Source organism: Microcaecilia unicolor, chromosome 3, assembly GCF_901765095.1.
Source record: "Microcaecilia unicolor chromosome 3, aMicUni1.1, whole genome shotgun sequence".
NCBI classification, from domain to species: Eukaryota; Metazoa; Chordata; class Amphibia; order Gymnophiona; family Siphonopidae; genus Microcaecilia; species Microcaecilia unicolor.
This window is the reverse complement of record NC_044033.1, coordinates 528228781-528254054: the sequence shown is the minus strand read 5'-3', so window position 1 is coordinate 528254054 and position 25274 is coordinate 528228781. Positions and strand designations below refer to the sequence as shown.

The 25274-nt window shown below is 45.2% G+C and overlaps 1 protein-coding gene across 1 annotated transcript in view; it reads left to right on the top strand.

The window, feature by feature from the left end:
- Window positions 1-25274, top strand: part of AK9 (adenylate kinase 9) — a 327370-nt gene that overhangs the window by 70104 nt on the left and 231992 nt on the right. Inside the window, exons 10-13 of the mRNA XM_030199196.1 lie at window positions 109-210; window positions 9247-9386; window positions 9474-9654; window positions 11574-11718. Of these exons, the coding sequence (XP_030055056.1) occupies window positions 109-210; window positions 9247-9386; window positions 9474-9654; window positions 11574-11718 (568 nt within the window). The remainder of the gene's footprint in view (window positions 1-108; window positions 211-9246; window positions 9387-9473; window positions 9655-11573; window positions 11719-25274) is intronic.

Genomic DNA, 25274 nt, shown 5'->3' with positions numbered 1-25274 from the left:
GTTAGAGCTGACCTATTACAAATGGATTTCTTTTTGTTAGAATACTGTTGTACGTTATTTGTATATCTACAATAAACAAATGTGATTTTGTTTTGGGTTACTTTATAGTCTGTCATGTCCTACCTTGAATCCATGGGAGTACGAAGAGGGGCTCTTGTTACGAGACTTCAGAGCACAGATGAAGAAGAAACAATTGAAAGTCAAGAGCGTGTAAGTCTGGTATTTAAACTTGTGGCAAGAAATAGTTCTGCTTTTTAAACCTTTTGGCTGAAGTAACTCAAAACCAGTACTAGAGTGCTATTTTGCAGCTATTTGTACAACTGTATGAAAGGGTGCCCAGATTTGCCACAGTTCTGCTGCCATGCAATTATTACAGATTTTGCCTTTTGCTGTTGAATAGTAGGAAACTGGCAAACTGTGTCGCTGCTTCCATTACCTGCTACCCAGCCTGACACCTGCAGCTGACACACCTTCCCCTTCGTCCTCTTTCTCATGCCCTTGAATTCTTTCACTTTTCTTCATAATCTGTGGGTTGGGACTGGCAGGGGGGCTAGGTCGGGTTGCCAGTGTTGGGGCTGGGGCATCAGCCTTAGCCCCCCTGCCAGCAGCAATCACAACAGAACATTTTAGCTAATGATTGGCAGAGGGCTAATGCTGATGTTGGACTGCAGGTTTGTATGATGATTATAATAATTGAGATTGTTGAAAAGACCATGACGTCATAAAGGTTTCTATACTATACTACACGATTCTTATATTCTGCTAAGTTCAGAGTAGATTTTAAGTGGATTACAAAGGGAATTCAGAAGGGAAGGGAAGGGAATTGGGACTTGATATACCGCCTTTCTGAGGTTTTTTTTTTTTTTTTGCAACTACATTCAAAGCGGTTTACATATATTCAGGTATTTATTTTGTATCAGGGGCAATGGAGGGTTAAGTGACTTGCCCAGAATCACAAGGAGCTGCAGTGGGAATCGAACTTGGTTCCCCAGGATCAAAGTCCACTGCGCTAACCACTAGGCTACGCCTCCACTCATTCCACCAATAAGAGCCAACCTCATCAGTGATGTCACAATGGCTTGATTGCCCGATACTTGGCTCACTTCTGATATTGTGATGTCATAAAGGGAAGGGAATTGGGACTTGATATACCGCCTTTCTGAGTTTTTTTTTTTTTTTTTGCAACTACATTCAAAGTGGTTTACATATATTAAGGTACTTATTTTGTACCAGGGGCAATGGAGGGTTAAGTGACTTGCCCAGAGTCACAAGGAGCTGCAGTGGGAATTGAACTCAGTTCCCCAGGATCAAAGTCCACTGCACTAACCACTAGGCTACTCCTCCATCTATAAAAATTCATTTATTTAAAATTTTCTGTACTTCATAATCCAAAAGTTCTCAGTGGTTAACAGAATATACATACATAAAAACATCACTATAAGACATCTATTTCAACAAGCCAAAAATTAATTTAGCACTCTTCGAAAAGCATAGGACAGTGGTGTTCTCCGAATTTCCAAAGGCAATCTGTTCCAAAGCTTCATTCTGTCCTGATATAAAAAGGACAGTTCTAACATGGATTTCTTTCGAATGCCCCTAAAAGATGGATAATTTAAGTTCTGATCTAGCCGAGGAAAAAGATGTTGAAATGTCCAAATAATCAAATTTCCAGGGCCATCACCAAGTAGCAATTTATACATCATACAAGCTAGCTTAAATTGTAATCTTGGGTACACAAGAAGCCAATGTAATTCCTTTAGTAAGGGGGATGCTCTTTCATATTTTCCCAAATCTTGCAGCTGTGTTCTCCAGAAACTGCAAACTTTTACAGCAAGTTTTTAGTAAGACCCCCAAATAGCGAGTTTCAATAATCTTTAGCCAAAATATTTGCAAGGAGTTTAGTTTCAAAGTTGAGCAGTGAAATTGGTCTGTAGGTAACATAGAGGGGCATAATTGAACGGCGGTAGCCATCTGTTTGGCCAGCGCCGCAAACAGTAGTCCTGAACCGTATTATTGAAAAAGATGGCCAGCCATCTTTGGTTTCGATAATACGGTTGAGGCCGGCCACATGTCTGAGATGGCCGTGTTTGAGATGGCCAGCATCGGTTTTCAGCGATAATGGAAACCGATGCCAGCCATCTCAAACCCGGCCAAATCCAAGGCATTTAGTCGTGGGAGGGGCCAGCATTTGTAGTGCACTGATCCCCCTGACATGCCAGGACACCAACCGGGCACCCTAGGGGGCACTGCAGTGGACTTCAAAAATTGCTCCCAGGTGCATAACTCCCTTACCTTGGGAGCTGAGCCCCCCAAAACCCACTACCCACAACTGTATACCACTACCATAGCCCTTACAGGTGAATGAGGGCACCTACATGTGGGTAGAGTGGGTTTTGGGGGGGTTTTGGAGGGCTCCCATTTACCACCACAAGTGTAACAGGTAAGGGGGGGATGGGCCTGGGTCCACCTGCCTGAAGTGCACTGCACCCACTAAAAACTGCTCCAGGGACCTGCATACTGCTGTCATGGAGCTGAGTATGACATTTCAGGCTGGCATAGAGGCTGGCAAAAAAAGTTTTAACAATATTTTTTTGAGGTTGGGTGAGTAAGGGGAGGTCATCCCCCATTCCCTTCAGTGGTCATCTGGTCATTTGAGGCACCTTTATGAGGCTTGGTCCTGAAAAATATTGGACTAAGTAGCGCCGGCCAAATGCTCGTTGGGGCCGGCTTTCTTTTTTCCATTATCGGGCGAAGCCGGCCATCTCTTCCCCACGCCCCCGTCCTGCCTTTGCTAGCCTGCCGACACGCCCGCTTGAACTTTCACCGGCTCAGCAACGGAAAGCAGTTGGAGCCGGCCAAAATCGGCTTTCGATTATACGATTTGGCCGGGTTTAGGAGATGGCCGGCCATCTCCCGATTTGTGTCGGAAGATGGCCGGCGATCTCATTCGAAGATGAGCTGGCTTATAACATAGTAGATAACGGAAGATAAAGACTTGTATGGTCCATCCAGTATTTCAGAAGAGATAAACTCATTACTTAAGGTATGAGGTGATAAAGGTGATACAACATATGTATACCTGAACTTGATTTGTCCATGCTATTTTCAGGGCGAAGACTGTAGATGTCTGCCTGACACTGTCCTTGTTCAAAAACTTTTGAAGTTGTTATCGACGCCCTTGATAAGTTCCCAGTGGCGTAGCCAAGGGTGGGCCTGGATGGGCCCAGGCCCACCCACTTTCGGCTCAGGCCCACCTAGTAGCAGCACACCTATGATGTGGCTGGCAGGGATCCCTAAGCCTCACCAGCCAAAAACTCCCAACAACTGTCCCTCCTGCATACCTTGCATACCTTGTAAATAGCAGATCTTCACCTGCAGCGAGCAGAGACTGATACATACTATTTGCACCATCCCCACAGCCTTCCCTCTGATGTATTCCCAGCCTATGCGGAAACAGGAAGTTGCATCATAGGGAAGGCTGTGGAGCCAACATGAGCAGTGTGTATCAGTTGCTGCATGTGAGGGAGGGAGGATGTTTGAGAGACCAAAATAGCATGCAGGCAAGAGAGGGAGAGACCAAATCACTTGTGGGACATGGCAAAGTTATTCTGCCTACCCATCTTGGGCCTAGGCCCACCCAAAATTGGGTGTCTGGCTACGCCCCTGTAAGTTCCATTCCAGCCCATTCAAATCTATCCAGCCATGATCAAGGCACAGACTATAGAAGCCCGACCCATACTAACTTTGCTTCCCAATTACCAGTGTTGCCATCTAGTCTCTGCTAAGCTTCTTTGGACAGATTCCTTCTAAACAGGATTCCTACATGTTTATCCCATGTATTTTTGAATTCAGTTACGGTTTTTATCTCCACTACCTTCCGCGGTAGGGTATTCCAAGTATCCACCACCCTCTCGGTGAAAAAATACTTTCTGACTTTATTCCTGAGCCTTCCTCCCTTCAACCTCAATTCATGTCCTCTAGTTCTACCACTTTCTGTTTCTGGAAAACTTTTGTTTGTGGATTAATACCTGTCAAATATTTGAACATCTGTATCATATCACCCCTGGTTCTTCTTTCCTCCAGGGTATACATGTTCAGGTCATAAAGTCTGTCCTCATACACAAACCGCATACCATTGTCATTGCTTTTCTTTGAACCACTTCCAGTCTTTTACATCCTTAAGTACGAACGAAGGTCCAGCAAGCCCAGCATCCTGTTTCCAACAGTGGCCAATACATTTTATGCTGCTTATCCTAGAAATAAGCAGTGTATTTTTTCCATTTTAATAATGGCTTATGGACTTTTATTTTAGGAAGCTATCCAAACCTTATTTAAACCCAGGTTAAACGGATTCCAGAGTTTAATTACACGTTGAGTGAAGAAATATTTTCTCCGATTTATTTTAAATTAGCTACTTTGTAGCTTCATTGCATGCCCCCTAGTTCTAGTATTTTTGGAAAGAGTACCCAAGCAATTCACGTCTATCCTTTCCACTCCACTCATTATTTTATAGACCTCTATCATATCTTCCCTCAGCCATCTTTTCTCCAAGCTGAAGAGCCCAACACACTTTAGCCTTTCCTCATAGGGAAGTCATTCCATTCCCTTTATTTATTTATTTATTACATTTGTATCCCGCACAATTCCCGCTCATCGCAAGTTCTATGCGGCTTACATAGTAACAAATCACAAACATGAAGTTAACAAAATCCTGAAGTTAACAAAGATTTAAAGTATTATATAACAATAAAACATAATTAGACTAAGGTAGGTTGTAAGGAGAGGAGAGAGAGTGAGGCAGGGAAGAAGAGGGGAGAGAAGCAGGGAAAAGGGGGAAGACGGGAGGGGGAGTGGGAAAGGGTGCAGGGAAGAAGAAAGGGAAAAGAAAAGTAGGGAAATGGTATGGAAGAGATCAAATGGTAAAGGATAAGCAGACGTTAAAGGTAATTGCCTGTTAAGTGAGTGAATGTTTAAAATAGAGAACTATTGAGTTGAATAAACTTTTTTAAATAAGTGGGTTTTCAATAATTTCCTGAAAGGAAGGTATTCACTTGTTGAGCGGATATGTTTGGGTAGAGCATTCCAAAGACGACTTCCAAGATAGCAAAAGTTAGATGAATAGTAGGTTTTATACTTGATACCTCTGTATTTGGGAAGATGTAGATTAAGGTAAGTCCGTGAAGATGTAGACATATTTCTATTCGGAAGATTAATCAGATTGACCATATATGTTGGTGACTCTCCATAGATGATTTTATGGATCAAGGTAATAGCCTTAAAACTAATTCGTTCATTAATAACATATAGTAACATAGTAGATGATGGCAGAAAAAGACCTGCATGGTGCATCCAGTCTGCCCAAGACAAACTCATATGTGTATACCTTACCTTGAATTTGTACCTGTCCTTTTCAGGGCACAGACCATATAAGTCTGCCCAGCAGTATTTCCCGCCTCCCAACCACCACCCCCTCTTCCCCCCAACTGCTCCGCCACCCAATTTCAGCTAAGCTTCTGAGGATCCATTCCTTCTGCACAGGATTCCTCTATGCATATCCCACGCATGTTTGAACTCCATTACCGTTTTCATCTCCACCACCTCCCACGGGAGGGCATTCCAAGCGTCCACCACCCTCTCCGTGAAAAAATACTTCCTGACATCTTTCCTGAGTCTGCCCCCCTTCAATCTCATTTCATGTCCTCTCGTTCTACCGCCTTCCCATCTCCGGAAAAGCTTCGTTTGCGGATTAATACCTTCAAATATTTGAACGTCTGTTATCATATCACCCCTGTTCCTCCTTTCCTCCAGGGTGTACATGTTCAGGTCAGCAAGCCTCTCTTCATACGTCTTGGAACGTAAATCCCATACCATCCTCGTAGCTTTTCTTTGCACCGCTTCCATTTTTTTAACATTAATAGGTAGCTAATGAAGATTTTTGTTGCCCTTCTTTGTACCTTTTCTAATTTTATATCTTTTTTGAGATGCGGCGACCAGAATTGCACACAATATTCGAGGTGCGGTGGCACCATGGAGCGATACAAGGCATTATAACATCCTCATTTTTGTTTTCCATTCCTTTCCTACTACTACCTGACATTCTATTTGCTTTCTTAGTCGCCCCCGCACACTGAGCAGAAGGTTTCAACGTATCATTAACGATGACGCCTAGATCCCTTTCCCGGTCCAGTGACTCCTAATGTGGAACCTTGCATTACGTAGCTATAATTTGAGTTCCTCTTTTCCACATGCATCACTTTGCACTTGCTTACATTAAACGCCATCTGCCATTTAGATGCCCAGTCTCGTAAGGTCCTCTTGTAATTTTTCCCAATCTTCTTGAAATTTAACATCTTTGAATAACTTTGTACCATTGGCAAATTTAGGGGGTCTTTTACTAAAGGACAGCACAAGTTATCTGCCACAGGATCCATTTTATTCTTGTGGGGCCTACTGCAGATAACATGCACTAATCTTTAGTAAAAGGCCCCCTTAATTACCTCACTAGTTGTTCCCATCACTAGATCATTTATCAATATGTTAAAATGCAGCAGTCCTAGCACAGACCCCTGGGAAACTCCACTATCTACCCTTCTCCATTGAGAATACTGACCATTTAACCCTACTCTCTGTTTTCTATCTTTTAATCAGCTTTTACTCCACAATAGAACACTACCTCCTATCCCATGACTTTCCAATTTCCTCAGGAGTCTTTCATGAGGTACTTTGTCAAATGCCTTTTGAAACTCCAGTTACACAATATCAACTCGGCTTGCCTTTATCCACATGTTTGTTCACCCCTTCAAAAGTAATAGAGCACAATAGAATTTGCACACAAAACTTCTAGAATAACGACTAAGGGGAGTTGGGCACGCAGTTATTAATTAGCACTGATTAACACCAATTCAAGCCAATTATTGTTAATTTCATAATTGGTTTTTAATTGGAGTTATGTGACGTGTGCAACTGATCTTATTCTATAAATTGTGCATGCAAATATGTGCGCTGAGTTTAAATTTGACTGTGCAAGTTTACAGAATTAGGAAGATACTGTCTTTCTTACAAGAAAATGAAAATGGCTTATGTAGTTATACAGTAACTGTAAGTACAGTAAGGCATAGTGAACTCTTGCTAAACAAGACAAGTCCAGTGAGAAATACAAAAGTCCAGAGTACCTAATAATTCCACTCTGACTAACCCTACTTTGGGTGAAGATTCATCAGGGAAGTGCATGGGGCAGTATCCTGCTTATTTTCGAAAGAGAAAAACGCCTGTATTCCGACCTAAATCGGGACATGGAAGTCTTTCTCTCGCATGTGCCCAAATCGGTATAATCGAAAGCCGATTTTGGACGTTTCCAACTGCACTCCGTCGCTGGAACGCATAAAGTTGACGGGGGCGTGTTGGAGGCATGGTGAAGGCGGGACTGGGGCGTGGTTATCGGCCGAGCAGAGATGTGCGCGCTCGGCCGATAATCGAAAAAATTAAGGCGTTTTTAGCAAGAATTTAGAACACTTTTCGTGGACCCGTTTTTTTCACGAACAGGTGCCAAAAAAGTGCCCTAAATGACCAGATGACCACCGGAGGAAATCGGGGATGATCTCCACTGACTCCCCCAGTGGTCACTAACCCCCTCCCACCAAAAACCAAAGAACTTTAAACACTTTTGTTTTTCCAGCCTGTATGCCAGCCTCAAATGTCATCCCCAGCTCCATCACAGCAGTATGCAGGTCCCTGGAGCAGTTTTTAGTGGGTGCAGTGGACTTCAGGCAACTGGACCCAGGCCCATCCCCCCTCCCTACCTGTTACACTTCTGCTGGTAAATGGGAGCCCTCTCAACCCCCCCCCCCCCCAAAACCCACTGTACCCACATGTAGGTGCCCCCCTTCATCATTAAGTGCTATGGTAATGGTGTAGAGTTGTGGGGAGGGGGTTTTGGGGGAGATTTGGGGGTCTGAGCACCCAAGGGAAGGGAGCTATGCACCTGGGAAGTATTGTAATGTTTTTTCCTACTTTTTAAAAGTGACCCCTAGGGTACCCGGTTGGTGTCCTGGCATGTCGGGGGGACCAGTGCACTACGAATCCTGGCCCCTCTCATGACCCAAAGCCTTGCATTTGTTCATTTTAGAGCTGGGCTGCTTCGGTATCGATTATCGCTAAAAAACGAAAACACCCAGCTCAAACAAACGCCCAAATCCAATGCATTCGCCTGGTACAAACCGTATTTTCGAACAAAAAGATGGACGTCCATATTTTCCGAAAATACGCTTCGGCCCGCCCCTTCACGGACCCGTTATCGGAGATGGACGTTCTTACACATAGGCGTTCGCGTTCGATTATGCCCCTCTATGTGTATCATGGGTGTCGTTTTTAAAGCATCAGCCTTAAAACACTGCTGTGATATTTTGGCCAGGTCTGGCTAGTACAAACACCTCTCTGTCAAGATGGTTGGAAATTAAAGAATGCTGCTCTGTCGGAAAAGAATGGATGCAGCCAGAGACCAAGGGGCAGCAAGTCAATTATTTGAAAGTGTTGATAACGCAGAGATAACGTTATATCGCTCCATGGTGCAACTGCACCTTGAGTATTGTGTTCAATTCTGGTCGCCGCATCTCAAGAAAGATATACTGGAATTGGAAAAGGTGCAGCGAAGGGCGACTAAAATGATAGCGGGCATGGGACGACTTCCCTATGAAGAAAGACTAAGGAGGCTAGGGCTTTTCATTTTGGAGAAGAGACGGCTGAGGGGAGACATGATAGAGGTATATAAAATAATGAGTGGAGTGGAACAGGTGGATGTGAAGCGTCTGTTCACGCTTTCCAAAAATACTAGGACTAGGGGGCATGTGATGAAACTACAGTGTAGTAAATTTAAAACAAATCGGAGAAAAGTTTTCTTCACCCAACGCGTAATTAAACTCTGGAATTCGTTGCCGGAGAACGTGGTGAAGGCGGTTAGCTTGGCAGAGTTTAAAAAGGGGTTAGACGATTTCCTAAAGGACAAGTCCATAAACCGCTACTAAATGGACAGGAAAAATCCACAATTCCGGAATAACATGTATAGAATGTTTGTATGTCTGGGAAACTTGCCAGGTGCCCTTGGCCTGGATTGGCCGCTGTCGTGGACAGGATGCTGGGCTCGATGGACCTCGGTCTTTTCCCAGTGTGGCATTACTTATGTACTTATGAAAATGGCCTAAACAATTGCTTGCATTTGTAATTTTTCCTTCCCGTCCATTTTATTTGTAGGATGAACTTTTTCGGGCTCTTTCTTCTTCTTTGCACTTGGCTCCCAGATACAGGTGGCGGAGGAGCCGGTGGGGAGATATATGTCCCATCGCATTAAAGGAAGGTTACATTAAGAAAGGATTAGCAGAGTTTGCTGTCAGGTAAGCAGCATACAGTGTGCTCTTTAGACCATTGGTTTTGTGTCTGCAGCTTTAGGTTGCATTTCAAGCATTTCTCTTTTCTTGTAGGTTCCTCGATAAAATGTACTTACTTTCATCTGAAGATGCACTCTGGAAGTTCAGGTTGAACCCACGTCCTTATCTTATTCCACCTATGCCGCTCCTACCATGTAAGGTTGTCATCATGGGGCCTCCATCTTCTGGGAAAACAACTCTTTGTAACCGGCTTGCAGACAAGTATAGTGGAAAGGTAGGCTTTCCTGTTTCAGTCCTGTCCAGAGTTGTAGTATGCCATGGATGTTAGAGGTGCCACCCAGATTTATTTTCCTGTCAGTGCGCTTACTAAAGTCTCCAATGACCTATTACTGGCTAAATCCAGAGGTCTCTATTCCATCCTCATTCTTCTTGATCTTTCCGCTGCTTTTGACACAGTCAATCACAGCATACTTCTCGATACCCTGTCCTCACTTGGATTCCAGGGCTCTGTCCTTTCCTGGTTCTCTTCCTACCTCTCCCTCCGCACCTTCAGTGTTCACTCTGGTGGATCCTCTTCTACTTCTATCCCTCTGCCTGTCGGCGTACCTCAGGGTTCTGTTCTTGGTCCCCTCCTCTTTTCTATCTACACTTCTTCCCTTGGTTCATTAATCTCATCCCATGGCTTTTCCTACCATCTCTATGCTGATGACTCCCAAATCTACCTTTCTACCCCTGATATCTCACCTTGCATCCAAACCAAAGTTTCAGCGTGCTTGTCTGACATTGCTGTCTGGATGTCTCAACGCCACCTGAAATTAAATATGACCAAAACCGAGCTTCTCATTTTTCCCCCCCAAACCCACCTCCCCACTCCCCCCCGTTTTCTATTTCTGTTGATGGTTCTCTCATTCTCCCTGTCTCCTCAGCTCGAAACCTTGGGGTCATCTTTGACTCTTCTCTCTCCTTCTGTGCTCATATCCAGCAGATTGCCAAGACCTGTCGTTTCTTTCTTTACAACATCTGTAAAATCCGCCCCTTTCTTTCCGAGCACTCTACCAAAACCCTCATCCACACCCATGTCACCTCTCGTTTAGACTACTGCAATCTGCTTCTTGCTGGCCTCCCACTTAGTCACCTCTCCCCTCTTCAGTCGGTTCAAAAGTCTGCTGCCCGTCTCGTCTTCCGCCAGGGTCGCTTTACTCATACTACCCCTCTCCTCAAGACCCTTCACTGGTTCCCTATCCATTTTCGCATCCTGTTCAAACTTCTTCTACTAACCTATAAACGTACTCACTCTGCTGCTCCCCAGTATCTCTCCACACTCGTCCTTCCCTACACCCCTTCCCGTGCACTCCGCTCCATGGATAAATCCTTCTTATCTGTTCCCTTCTCCACTACTGCCAACTCCAGACTTCGCGCCTTCTGTCTCGCTGCACCCTACGCCTGGAATAAACTTCCTGAGCCCCTACGTCTTGCCCCATCCTTGACCACCTTTAAATCTAGACTGAAAGCCCACCTCTTTAACATTGCTTTTGACTCGTAACCACTTGTAACCACTCACCTCCACCTACCCTCCTCTCTTCCTTCCCGTTCACATTAATTGATTTGATTTGCTTACTTTATTTATTTTTTGTCTATTAGATTGTAAGCTCTTTGAGCAGGGACTGTCTTTCTTCTATGTTTGTGCAGCGCTGCGTATGCCTTGTAGCGCTATAGAAATGCTAAATAGTAGTAGTAGTAGTGGAGCAGTAGTGACAGTTTCACTAGCACTTAGTCTCGAGTTCAAGCAGGGAGATGAAACTCAACAACTACAGTAACTGATGGAGTACTTTTTCCTTAATATTTTAAAATATGAAAACAGATTATTTTACAAAATATTTCTCCATCCTCTGCCTTATGATGTGCTCTTGATCACGGGGCAGGCAAAACCAATTTTTCTGCTATAATAGTTTCCTGCAGCACAGTAACCTGAAAATTCAGTGGGTGGAAAACGCCCGAGAAGATGTTTAGCTGCTTTTGAGAGTAGATACATTACTGAGGGGAGCGATGTGAGTTCCACCACTGGAAGGTTTTTAAGAGCAAACTGGAATGTTGGCAGAGGGAGGGAGAACGTAGCCTCTTCACGTCCCTCCCAGTGCGCTGTTCCTTTTCTGACTCATTGTGACACTCTGTACATGTGTTTTGTTTTGTCAGGTGTTTGATATATCTGTAATTATTGAGCCCCATCTAATAGAGACCAAGCAGAAGGCCATCGAAGAAGCTAGAGATATGGCATTGCAAGCAGCTCTCACAACTGTGAAAAATAAGGTTGAACAGAAAAGAATCTTACAGGAGCAAGGTACCACTGATGCTTGTTTTATTCTTTGGAATTGTATTAGTTTGCAGTGATCGCCAGTTACTACTATCTCTATCTCTGGTTTTGACTTTGTGTTATTTTCAGTGCTCCAGTAGTATCATATGCTCAATAGAACATCAGCATATCGACCCCTGATGAAGGCTTTATAGCCGAAACACGGACCGTGTAGGGTCCTAATAAAGTCTATTTGGAGTTCTCTTTCCGTGAGTTCTGACTGGTTTCTTGGATTGGATTTTCTTCCACTCTGCATTTGTTTTCCTTGTTGGATTTGTGGAAGGTGTGAACCCCTTCTTTTTTCTGCTATTCCACTAGCAACATTCCATGTAGAAGCCTGCCCTTGCAGATCAGCAACGCAGCCGCGCAGGCTTCTGTTTCTGTGAGTCTGACGTCCTGCACGTACAGAAGCCTGCACGGCCGCGTTGCTGATCTGCAAGGGAAGGCTTCTACATGGAATGTTGCTAGTGGAGGAGTAGCCTAGTGGTTAGTGCAGTGGACTTTGTTCCTGGGGAACTGAGTTTGATTCCCACTGCAGCTCCTTTTGACTCTGGGCAAGTCACTTAACCCTCCATTGCCCCTGGTACAAAATAAGTACCTGAATATATGTAAACCACTTTGAATGTAGTTGCAAAAAACCACAGAAAGGCAGTGTATCGTCCCATTTCCCCTTTCCCTTTAATTAGAATTTACACACACAACTTGCTAAGCATCCTATATAATAATTCTCACCTCCAACGTTCTGAGGCTGCCTGGAACCGTGGTCTGCTAGGTGCTGTAGATCAAACTGACATCATGAATCCCACTGATTGGCTGCGCCTCAGGTGAAGTCACAAAGCAAGCAAACCTATGGGATGCTGCAGGACGTTTAATAGACAGGAGTGGAAGTGAGCAAAGCAAGTCTACGGTAAGCAAGGAAGCCCATTGGTTAATCTCTGTTTCCACTCCCCTACGCAGTCGTCATTGGTATACACTCAAAAACAAGCAAACCTAGGAGCTGCTGCTTCACATTGTCGTTTTAAAATTGTTGTTCCATCTGAAACAAGTCTAAAGCTGTTTCAACTGTATAGACAGTGCCTTAAAACGTGGAGGACAAAAGGAGGGGGGAGACAGACAGACCCTGCAACTGGGAGGGAGGGCGACCAACCCTGCAACTGGGTGGGAGGGAGAGAGGGGGGACCCTGCAACTGGGAAAAAGGGAGGGAGGAAGGAAGGGAGGGGGGACCCCCATGCAACTGGGAGAAAGACCAGGGGGGGGAACAACGACCCTGGAACTGGGAGGGAGGGGGGACCCTGGCACATACTCTCATTCTCACACACATACTCGCACCCAGTCTCACTCTCTCTCTGTCACACACACACACTCGCACATTCACTCTCTTTCACACAGTCACTCTCACACACACTCTCTCAAACATACACACTCCGAGGAAAACCTTGCTAGCGCCCGTTTCCTTTAAAACAGAAACGGGCCTTCCTTAGCGTCCCTCCGGACCGGACCAGGATTGGACTGTTGGGTTGTGACCGCCTACCAGCAGGTGGAGACTGAGAAAAACTCTGACTCTAGAGAGCCAATAGGAGCCCTGGCCATGTGACCTTAGCCTCAGTATTTTCTCAGTCTCTCAGCAGGTAGGAAGTGAGCCCATTAGTCTCTCTCTCTCTTTTTCTCTATAAGATATTACAGATATATTTATAATACTTCTTCTGTGCCTGGAATCATAGTTAGAGGCTTGACAGGGTTTCTTTTCTTTCTTTGACAGCCTCTGGGGTGTTAAACTCGGGTGTCTCGAGTCCACCCCCCCTTCCTCCCCATCTCCCTGGCTTAGCAGGGAAGGGCCGTCCCTTTCTCTGGAAAGGTGTACCGTCTTTGGGAGAGGCAGCTACTTTTAATAGGCAGCTGTTTTTAAAGAATTAAATCAAGTAAAAGAAAATTAAAAGAATTAATTCAATTGAAAGGAATTTAAAGGAAGTAGTTTTTGCTTTCCCCAGGCTTATAACGAGCAGGTAGCTCTTCTGTCTTATTCTGTTTGAAGAGTCTTTATTTTCTTTTCTGGCGGAGCTATTTAAAAAAAAAAAAAAGTGATGTCAGCGTCTGTGACTTTAATCAGCGGTTTTTTGTTGTCTTCATTATTTTTCCTCTGCTATCCGGCGTTGTTAGCGGCGGTAGTTGTAAAAAAAAAAAAAAAGAGGCGCGAACTGTTAAGTGCGTGTTCGCTCTTGGACGGGTCTGTATAGCTTGGGAGCTGTATTGACGGTTCCTGTTCGGGCCAGAGGCTAAACCATGTTTTGTGCAGCATCGGAGGCTATCTGTTTTTCGGCAGCACGGATTTCCTGCTTCTTCGTCGGTCCGGTCAGTGGTTTTCTCCCCCAAACTTTATTCTTCTCATTTTGGCGCGCTTGGCCGCCATTGTTTTGCCTCCAGCTGCAATTTCCCTTGATGCGGCAGCGTTTTTCTGCTTTTACTGTGTTTGGCTGTTTGTGCAATGGAAAGGAGATATTGTTTCTCCGGTAGTTGGGGCAATTGGTAGTATATTTTCCCCGCAATTAATTTTTACATGTATTTTTCAAGCTATTAAAAAAAAACAAAAAACAAAAAAACAAAATGCTACGATGCGAATGGCGCTCATTTTGTTTTTCCCTCTGTTTTTTCTCCGTCGGGGGCTTTTTGGTTGCTAGCAATGTTGTGAATTAAAGTGCAGCTCAGTTGGCGATTTCTTTGTTCTTGGCAAGACTCCGATTCAAAGTGCAGCTCAGTCGGGAATTCTCTGTTTTTGACAATGGGGCGAGTTAAATTGTATCTCAGCTCCAAAATAACCATTTTCCTATTCCTTTCCCTTGTGTGTGATGTTTGGAGGAAAGGTCTTCGCTATTGTCTAGCGCAGTTTTTATGGGGTCCAGTGTACATCACTCTGTGTCTTTCTCATTTCCTGGTGAATAGGACTACATTGTCTAATAGTCAATTGATTAGTACTTTACAAATCTGGCCATAATATCTTAGTTCCTTTCAAGCGTTTCCCTTCATGGCTATAATGTTATACAGTGTTTTTAAGAACTTAACAAACATTTTCTATGGCATAGGCTATCTGGTTCAGGTGCCATGTGGATAGAACTACATTGCCGGATAGTCTATTGTTTGGTACTTTACAGTGCTGGATATAAGATCTTAATTCCTTTCAGGAAATTTTCCTCCGTGGCTGTGTTCTTATACAGTGTTTTAAGATCTTAACAAACGTTCTCTAGAGCGTAGGCTATATGGTTCAGATGCCATGTGCAATGAAATACATTGTCTGATACTCAATTGTTGCGTACTTTGCAATTCTAGACATAAGGTCTTACTTCCTTTCAGCAATTTTCTTTCATGGCTATGCGTTCTCTTTGGCTTAGCAGATGACAGCTGCATATGCTACATGGTTCAGATGGTTCTCATATTCTAGGAGACTCAGTCCTGTCTACCGAGCACCCAGTTTTCTCAGCTGCTTTAGACGGCATGTTTTATTCACGTCTTCTCTACTTTCCAACTGTCTTGGAGTTTCTCATGTGTTATCTTAGTTTTCTTCTAGGACTTACAAGATATATGTCCACTTAGGGAGTAAAGTTATCAGGTCAATTTGCATTTTCTCCCACTTAAGGATAGTGAGAGGTCCTCACGCTTTCTACTTATATTTTTGTTTATCTATTCAGCCTGGGCACATGGTAAACATTCTGGTTTTGTCCAGTATGACCATCCATAACATCTGCTATCCCTTTCTCTTCCTTACAGATTTTAGGGTCTTGTTTCAAGCTTTTTTGACGTCAGGTACAGTCTTATCTCCTGTGGCACAAATTCACCACCTTTTCCGTAATAGGTATTTTCCAAGTCTATTCCTTTTCATTTTCATTTTATTCTTCCTCTCTCCAGAGTTTTTTTTTTTTTCTCTCTTGGAAGGAGATTCACTCATTTTCTGTGCATTTTTTTGCCATCAGGGCATAAGTGTTGCCATAATGGGAAAGGCCAAGAGTCCCCATCCTGTTTTCAGATGGGGTCAATCCAGATTGCAAATACCACATTCATATCTCATGAGTGTGCGTCTGTTCATCTCTGTACATCTCAGTGAGGAAGGAGGCATGACATAATACGAGGTTTGGGGAGATCCGGTAAAATTAAAGGCCAGTGTGTCTCAGTCCACGCTCAACATATGGTGATCCTTTCATTTTCATTCTATACGTTCTCACTCCAGACCTTCCTTTCAATTGGAAGGGGATTCTTTCACTTCCTGTGCATTTTTGCTATTAGTATATGAGTATTGTCATACGGGGAAAGTCTAAGAGTCCATTAAGCCCAGCATCCTGTCCTCAGTTGTGGTCAATCCAGGTTGCAAGTACCACATTCATTTCTTATGGGTGTGGGTCGGTACATCTTAGTACATCTCAGTATAGGAGGAGTAATGTCCACGATACGAGGATGATGAGAAGGTCCTCATTACCAGTTTTCTTGCTCTGCTCTTCGGTCTCGCATTGGCTCCGCGCACTTTTTTCTTAAGTTATGGTCGTAGTAGCAGCAGCGCTCATGAAACAATGTCTCCTCGTTTCATCCTTTCCTAGATGTCTGGTTCATTACAGACAGCCTTATTGACAGAGTTGTCAGGTCAAGCAACGGGTGGTGCATTTCGGGCACACTCTAGGTTACGGGGTGCATGTAGCCAGGTCTCTCATTTGAGCTCTCGTGTGATCTCATTAGATTTCGTAGCATGTCTCTATTTTTTCTCTCTTTGTTTAGTCAAGTTGGCGCAGACTGTTTTTGTCTTCTCTACAAGCGTCCCACTTTCTGTTTTCTCTGGATGTTCTTGGGCCTTCGGCCATTACCTTGCTCTATTTTGCAGAGTAAAATTTTACTTTCTAGCTCCCAAGAAGGAATTTTTTCTTCATTCTCTTTGGAGTCTCGGTAGTCTTTTTTGGCAGCTTTTCACTCCGTCAATTTCATGACCATTGAAAAAAAAAAAAAAACTTCTGGGAGTTCTCAATGGATAGTACCTTAAGGGGAGGTCCCAGTTCTAGAACTACTTCTTTTCGCTCTGACCTTCCATGTGCCTCGCTTACTCTCTCTTGCTAAAAAGACTTGTCAGCGGCAGAGATAGATGCCCTCTCGTATCCAGATATTTATCTCGGATGGAATTCCCTCCGCTCAGTTGGCCTCTGTATTCTCACTAGTGCAGCACTTGGGTCTGGTGGTTGAGATTGAGCATTCTTCCTGCAAGTATGCCGGGAGCATACACACACAGTGAACAGTTTTTTGATGGCGGCATCTGTGAAAATATATGTTTATTTATAGTTCTACTACATAAGTACATATTTAATTCCACACTGGGAAAAGCTCAAAGGTCCTATCGAGCCCACCTTTTCGGTCCACAGCCAATCCAGACCATGAGCACCTGGCTAGATTCCTAAACGTACAAACATTCTATACATGTTATTCCTGGAACTGTGTAGTGTTTTATGGACTTCTATATGTATCTAACAGATGAAAGGTACTAACAAGTGTCTACTGTTGATTTATTCCCGTTTTCACTAATTGGGGTCTACGACAAGAGTCTCAGGTGATCTGCTTGCAGAGGCAACAGCTACAGATGATTCTTTCTCTCTCATTTGAATTGCGCTCTGAGATATGTTTTCTTCATGTTGGGTAACTGCAGCGGCTGTCAGTTTATTTGGACCTTCAGTCTAGTTTGCAGCAGGGATTTAGGTACCTTCTTCTTCTGCATAGTATTTAACTGCATTCTTGTTTTTACCTATTTAGCTTCTAGTGATCAGGTACTTTCTCACTGATAGGCTTTACATACTTCCAATCTGTTGCTAGGTCAGCAATAGTCTACGATATCTGGAGTATTGTACTTCAGGATCTCGGTTTCCACTTTCTCAGCTGAGGTAGATTCATTGCAGTTTTTTGTTTCCAGGCGGCTCTGCTTCTACCTTTGCCATCTTTCTTTCAGTCGTTTTTTTTTCTCGAGTCTCTCTGTCCTTTGCGCTGCACTGATAGTGCGGTAGGGGACATTATATAGCGGCCACTTGGTAGGGGACAATGTTCAGCGTCGCTTGGACTTTTCAGCTTTTTTGCTTTGTAGTCATTCTATTTAGTTTATTGGCGGTTCTTGGATCGTCAAGCTTTTGACTTCGTATTCATCCTAGTTTGGGTGTTTTCAGGGACTCTACCACATTCTCAATGTCTGTCCCTCCCGTAAGATTACTGCTTTGGTACTTCCCAACAGTCCAATCCTGGTCCGGTCCGGAGGGACGCTAAGGAAGGAGAAATTAGATCTTACCTGCTAATTTGCTTTCCTTTAGTCCCTCCGGACCGGACCAGGCCCCTCCCATGTTCTATCAACTCTTTAGATTCTTTTATTAAGTTTGGAAGTGGAATGTTTCAAAAAAAAAAAAAAACAAACAAACAGATGATACTGTATATGTATATTTAAAAAAAAAAAAAAAAAGACTTTGCGTGGTCCATACCACTTCTCTGGTGGTTGCTGGTGAGCTCAGTTGCTGGAATATATATAAAACCTTAATGGTTCATACCACTTCTCTGGTGAGAGTTGCTGGTGAGTTCAGTTGCTGGAATATATATAAAGCCTTGAATATGTTATACCACTTCTCTGGTGAGAGTTGCTGGTGAGCTCTAATATGAATGGGCCATGCCACTTCTCTGGTGAGAGTTGCTGGTGAGCTCTAATACAAATGGGCCATACCACTTCTCTGGTGAGAGTTGCTGGTGAGCTCTAGTACTCGGTTTTGCCGAGGAATTTGTGGCTGCTAGGATTCCATATGGCACAGAAGTTCTTTCTTTCTTTCCTGCTTTGTTATTCAAATACTGAGGCTAAGGTCACATGGCCAGGGCTCCTATTGGCTCTCTAGAGTCAGAGTTTTTCTCAGTCTCCACCTGCTGGTAGGCGGTCACAACCCAACAGTCCAATCCTGGTCCGGTCCGGAGGGACTAAAGGAAAGCAAATTAGCAGGTAAGATCTAATTTCTCCTTTTTTACTAGTATTCTATAAAGTGATGTGTGTAAATTCTATTGTGCGCTGCCGGAAAGGGGGCGCGCAATGGGCAGATCATGGGTATTTCTAAAACTTATAGAGTACACTTGCTCCTCACCTAACTTAGTTGCCAGCATCTACACCAAGTTCTACTTGGCGTAAATTCCCGTGACTAGATTTAGTTGCATAGATGGGCCCTAGGCGTATTCTTTAAACCATGCCTAAGTTTACTCTTCAACGCTGATTTTTACAGCACCATATATAGAATCTAGTCCAATATGTGCCGTTATTTGAAAAAACTTTTCTGTTAATATTGACTGTTGCCTATGTCCAGATTGATCTTATACACAGCTTTGGGTGAATTTCTTCAAAAAGGCAGTAAATAAATCCTAATAGATAAATATTTTTGGATTGGGGAAAAAACAACAATTCAATATTTCTATTTTCTTACCTTAAGGATGGAAAATTGGAGCATCCCTTTTGTTTACGAGTCAGTATTACAAGCTGGCAAAGTGGATTGCCTACTTCCAAAACCAGGACATATGACCAGCCCCCTCTTTGCTTTTGATACATATGTGATGTCACAATAATAGGCTCATTTTGAAAAGAAAAAAATGTGCAAGAAACGGCATAAGGGGCAGATGGACATGTATCTCAAAGGAAAATGTTTAAACGACATAATCAGACCAAAAAATAACTCTTGCCAATTGTTGCCCAGAGAAAACTGTTTCGAGAGTGGGCATTTTAGGGACCTGTTGTGCGTGTGAATTGGGTGGTATTACATGATGTACCTTTTTTTTTTTTTTTATGCAATAATGGATGGCAAAACAATTTTCTTGTGCTGGAAAGAAAAATGTTATGCATTACTTCTGCTTTAAAAGCAACTAGCTGAAGACCAAACATGTCTTTGGCCCCATTTGTAATTTGGCTGAGTTAGAGCGTGGAGAGATGGAATTGTTGGTTTGTGAAAAATGAGACGGAGGAGGAATGTAACATAAGCCACAAGAACACCTGCACCATCGTTAAGTGCATCTTTGGCCATCTGAAAATGTCTGGATTGTTCTGGAAGGGAGCTTCTTTACAGCCCAGGAAAGGTTGCCAAGATATTCATGGCCTGCTGCATGCTTCACAACTTTGCACTGCAACGAAGACAGCCCCTGCCAGAGGACACACAGCAGCAGCAGCAGCAGCAGTAACAGGCAGAATAAGAGGATGATGATCCTCTCTCCCCCCTCCCCCCTTGCCGACAGAGCTGACCAGGGACACCACCAGCTGGGGGTCCATGCCAGCAGTGGCGTTCCGGGGGGCGCTGACACCCGGGGCGGATCACCGATGCGCCCCGCCCCCCCCCCCCCGTACAGCGCAACCCCCCCGGGTGCACGCCGCTGGGGGGGTGCCACGCGCCGGTCAGCGTCATTGGTTTCCATGCTCCCTCTGCCCCGGAACAGGTTACTTCCTGTTCCGGGGCAGAGGGAGCATGGAAACCAACGACGCTGACCGGCGCGCAGCACCCCCCCAGCGGCGTGCACCCGGGGCGGACCGCCCCCACCCCCTTGGTACGCCACTGCATGCCAGACAGAATTACACAGACCAATTTCCAATGAAAACTGGAAGCTGTGCAAAGAAAAGCTACAAATATGGTATGGGATTTGCGTTGCAAACCGTACAAGGAGAGACTTGCCGATCTGAGCATGTATACCTTGGAGGAAAGGAGAAACGGGTGACATGATATTAATCTGCAAACAAACCTTTTCTGGAAATGGGAAGGCGGTAGAACTAAAGGACATGAATTGAGGTTGAAGGGGGGCAGACTCAGGAGTAATGTCAGGAAGTATTTTTTCACAGAGAGGGTGGCGGATACATGGAATGCCCTCCTGCGGGAGGTGGTGGAGATGAAAATGGTAACGGAATTCAAACATGCGTGGGATAAACACAAAGGAATCCTGTGTTAAGAAGGAATGGATCCATGGAATCTTAGTGATGGGTAAAAGAGAAAGGATAGTGGGAGTGGCATGGATGTTGTTCTGCTTTAGGTTCTTTCGAGTATATCTCTGTCAGACATATACTATAGAGGTGGTCAAAGGTTATTACATAAACTTTATTCAAGTAAGTAAATCATACATCACCGCTTGAGTTGTAGGCAACATCTCCGTCAGCGGCTGGGAGGTTCCGGTGCAGCCAAACAGAGAGTCTCAGTGGGCACAAGGGGCCTAGGCAACACGTCTGCTCCTGGGCTGAAACCTCTGGCTGTCTGCCCTAAACTCCCAGCTTTTATACTAACCAATAAACATGATCTTATTTAATTGAATAAGGCTGATGTGTAGTTAAGGATGTGACAGTTTCTTAATGCATCCCCAGGAACTGGCCAGGTTTCCAGAGATTCAGGTGAAACATCATCCTTAGCCCTCAGCATGTTGTCATTGTATTTAGAACAAATTACTTCATCATTTAATATGATAATGCTATCAGTTCCTGTCCTGAGAGTCCATTATGTACTTTCAAGAGAACATTAACTATGATATCATTACTTCATTATTTACGTTCAAGGAAACATTAAATATGATAACAATACTTAGGCAGAACTCAATGTCATGCACAAACCTTTCCATTACAGATGGGCAGACTGGATGGTCTTTATCTGCCTTCATTTTTCTCTGTTTCTATGAATAGCACTACTTACACATATAAGTTGCAATTTTATAAATCTCCATTATGAGGATGCATATATACTGAGCAAGAGATGATATACCATTTCATTTGCATGTGCAGTACAGCCTTCCTCCTCCTCCTCCTCCTCCTCTCCTCTGTGCAATATCCTTACATTTCAGCTGCTCTGAAGGTGTCTCTTGACTGTCCCTCATACATTTAACACTCTGCTTAGTCTTCCTTCACCATCCTCCTTTTCTTATTTTCCCTTTCTCTGTGGAAAGCACCTACTTTTTTGTGTGTGTTTGAGATCCCCGTAGAGGAGGGGGGTCTAGTAACGGGTACACCAGCAGTGCCCCCATATAGATGTCTGCTAAAGCACACTCAAGTTGTGTGGGTTTGTTGTGTTTTACCGTCCTTTTTATGTTATGAGAGTTCAAGGTTGGTTGTTGGGGAATGGATTGGGAGTGTTGAGGTCAGATACTAATAGAGAATTTTCTCAGACTTAGCAACAGAACCACATATATACCATTCAGGTTATGACCTTGATATGTAGATCTCCAGCAGGTTTATATAGTATAGCAACAGATAAATTAGCATCCTGTAACATCAGGGGGTTGAACTCTCTTACTAAAAGGAAAAGGGTGTTGACACACCTGAGGAAATTCAAAGCTGACTTTTATCCCTTCAAGAGACATATTTTTCATCTTTGGAACATCTAAAGCTTAAAAGTAAAGGGACAGACCAAGTCTGTGCTGCCTTTTATGAGACATACAGGCGAGGAGTAACTATATTTGTATCAGAGTTCATAATGACTGAGCAAGCGGAAGATAAATAGAAGAGATAGCTTATTGTAAATGGCACAATCAATAGTGTGATTACCCTAGCTATCGAATGCATACCTAATATTAATTCAATGATATGTTTATCAGGCTTTGACATACCGAAGTGCCATATGGACGGTCTGGTTTACTTAGCAGGAGGTTTTAACTGTACATTGTTACCTTCAGACAGGTCGGAAAACAGAGGACCAACAAAAGAGGTAGTTAAGTATTGTGCTCTTAATTGTTAGAAATGCGGCATTCCTCATCGACCCTCCAGACCGGTCAAGACGCGTGGGTTATGCTCGCCTACCAGCAGAGGGAGACTGAGAACACTAACTTCAACTATGTACATATAACCTGTGCCCATCCCACAAAAGCCAGTATTTTCTCAGTCTCAGCAGAGGGTAGACAGGCAGCCTGTGCAGCTTGTCCGGTCTGGTAGGAGTCAGGGATCAGTTGAGAGTTTTAGCCTGGTCTATTGATCATTCCTGAGGAACTTTCTTGTGCCTGGACTACTCTGTGTGCTGGGGATTGGCGGTGCCGGTGGGGCCTGCCATTGTCCCCCCTGGGGTGTCACACCCGGGTGGCCGGGTCCCTCCCCCGAGCTAGCTCTCCAGTTTGGGCAGCTTTGTGCCTCGGCTGCAGTTTTTATATTGCAGCCTTGAGTGCCAGGGATTTAATAGCAGCAGGGCTCAAATGGTGCTGCAATAAAGTTTAAAAAAAAAAAAAAAAAGACCCAGACGGTGTGGAGAGCTGTGCAGCTGCACTCCGGAGTGCCGGAGCTGGGCAGCCGTTCAAGTTGAGCTGTGAGTGGCTTCTTTGGGTGAGTTCCCAGTTCTTTTACTTTTGGGGAGGTTTTTGGCGCGAAGATGTCCTCGAAGCCGCTTCGCTGTCGTTTTTGCGCTCGTCGGGGGGTCGACGCGATTGGCGGTTCCTGCCGCTTTTGCGGGGAACCGAAGACTCAGGCCTCCGCTCCACCGGTGTTAGCGGCGGAGCTTCCCGCGCCAGCCTTGCAGGAGGTTGCAGGGGCTTCGGCTAGCGGTTCAGCGGCGGTCCCGGTTTTGGCGGGAACCGCCGCCATTTTGGATTCGGGCCCGAGAATCCCGGATTTAGTCAGCAGCCCTCAGGGCAGCCCGGTGGCTGGTGCTTCGGGAGGGGACGTTTCGGGAAGGATGGGTTTCCCTCCGGAATTTGTTTGGTCCTTATTTCAAGCCTGGCAGGCGGGACCATCGCGCACGGAGCCCCTTAGTCCGGGGGCGGGCTTGAGCGCTAAGAGGCCACGTGTTGAGTGGGCTGAAGACCTGGACTGTTTTTCTCCTCCAGAGTCAGAGGGCGACTTTAGTCCCCTGGAGGAGGAGGAGGGGTCCTTGTCCGGACCAGATAGAGAGACAGTGCCCGGGGAGGATCCGTCGGTGGTCCGCATTTTTCACAGGGAGGAATTGGCGGATCTTATTGAGCAGGTGTCTACTATGCTCAAGTTTGACCCGGCAGTAGATCCGGCTCCCTCTGAAAAGCAGGACCCGTTGGTTAAGGGGATCCGCAGGGTATCTCGGACCTTTCCTATGAATGCGGATCTTAGAGAGATGGTAACGCAGGAATGGCTCTCACCGGAGGCACCTTGTAAGGTGGCACGGGCCATGGCTAAGCTCTATCCCCTTCCGCAGGAAGATAGAGACTCTTTAAAGCCTCCAACTGTGGATGCCGTAGTGACGGCGGTGACCAAGGCTACTGCAATTCCTGTAGATGGGGGGGCTGCCTTGCGGGACCCTCAGGACAGGAAATTGGAGACATTTCTGAAGCGCAGTTTTGATTTATCGGCGCTGGCTTTGCAGGCTTCAGTTTGTGGAGGTCTGGTGGCTCGAGCATGTTTCCGCTGGGCTGAGCGGCTGCTAGATGCTCCGCAGGTTGATAGAGCTGCCTTAGTGCAGGATTTGGCAAAGTTGGAGATGGGCTCGTCCTTCTTGGCAGATGCGCTATATGATTTGTTGCGTGCATCGGCGAAGAACATGACCCTTGCAGTGGCGGCTCGAAGGGCCCTGTGGTTGCGGGGCTGGCTGGCAGATGCCGCGTCCAAGGCAAAGTTGTGTTCGCTTCCCTTTAAGGGCGCTTTGCTTTTTGGAGACGAATTGGATAAGTTGGTTAGGGGTCTTGGTGACACTAAGATCCCGTGGCTTCCAGAGCTTCGGCCTAAGGCGTCTAGGGGCGCGGCGGTGCGAGGCCGTTTTCAGGAAGCTAGACGGTATCGGCCGGGTAGGTCCTCGGGGGGGTTCCGGGGTCGTTATTTTCAGAGAACCCAGCCCTTTCGTGGGGGCCGCCGGGGGGGGCGAGCTGCCTTTTCTGGAGCGGCCAGTACGTCCCGTGGGTCGCAATGATGGTTTGGGGGTCCAGCCTCTGGTTCGTGTAGGGGCTCGCTTACGCTTGTTTTACCAGAGGTGGGCCCAAATCACGTCGGACCAGTGGGTGCTGCAGATAGTGCGAGACGGGTACGCGCTGGAGTTCGACGGTCCTCTGTCCGATTTCTTTCTCGTCTCTCCCTGTCATTCAAGGCGCAAGGCAAGGGCAGTGCGAGACACTCTGTCACGTCTGGTAGATTTAGGTGCTGTGGTGCCGGTTCCGCCAGAGGAACGAGGTACCGGTTGTTACTCCATTTACTTCGTGGTGCCAAAGAAAGAGGATTCTTTTCGGCCCATTTTAGACCTCAAGAGGGTCAATGCGGCCCTAAAGATTCCTTCCTTTCGGATGGAAACGTTGCGCTCGGTCATTGTAGCGGTTCAGGAAGGGGAATTTCTGACTTCATTGGATTTGACAGAAGCTTATTTACACATCCCCATTCTAGAGGCGCACCAGCGCTTTCTTCGTTTTGTGGTGTTAGGGAGTCACTTTCAGTTTTGTGCGCTCCCGTTTGGCCTGGCTACAGCTCCTCGCACTTTCTCCAAGGTGATGGTGGTCGTGGCAGCGGCTTTACGGTTGCAGGGCATTTTGGTGCATCCGTATCTCGACGACTGGTTAATTCGAGCCAAAACGCAGGCGGAGAGCGAGGAGGCTACCGCCCGGGTGGTGACCTTTT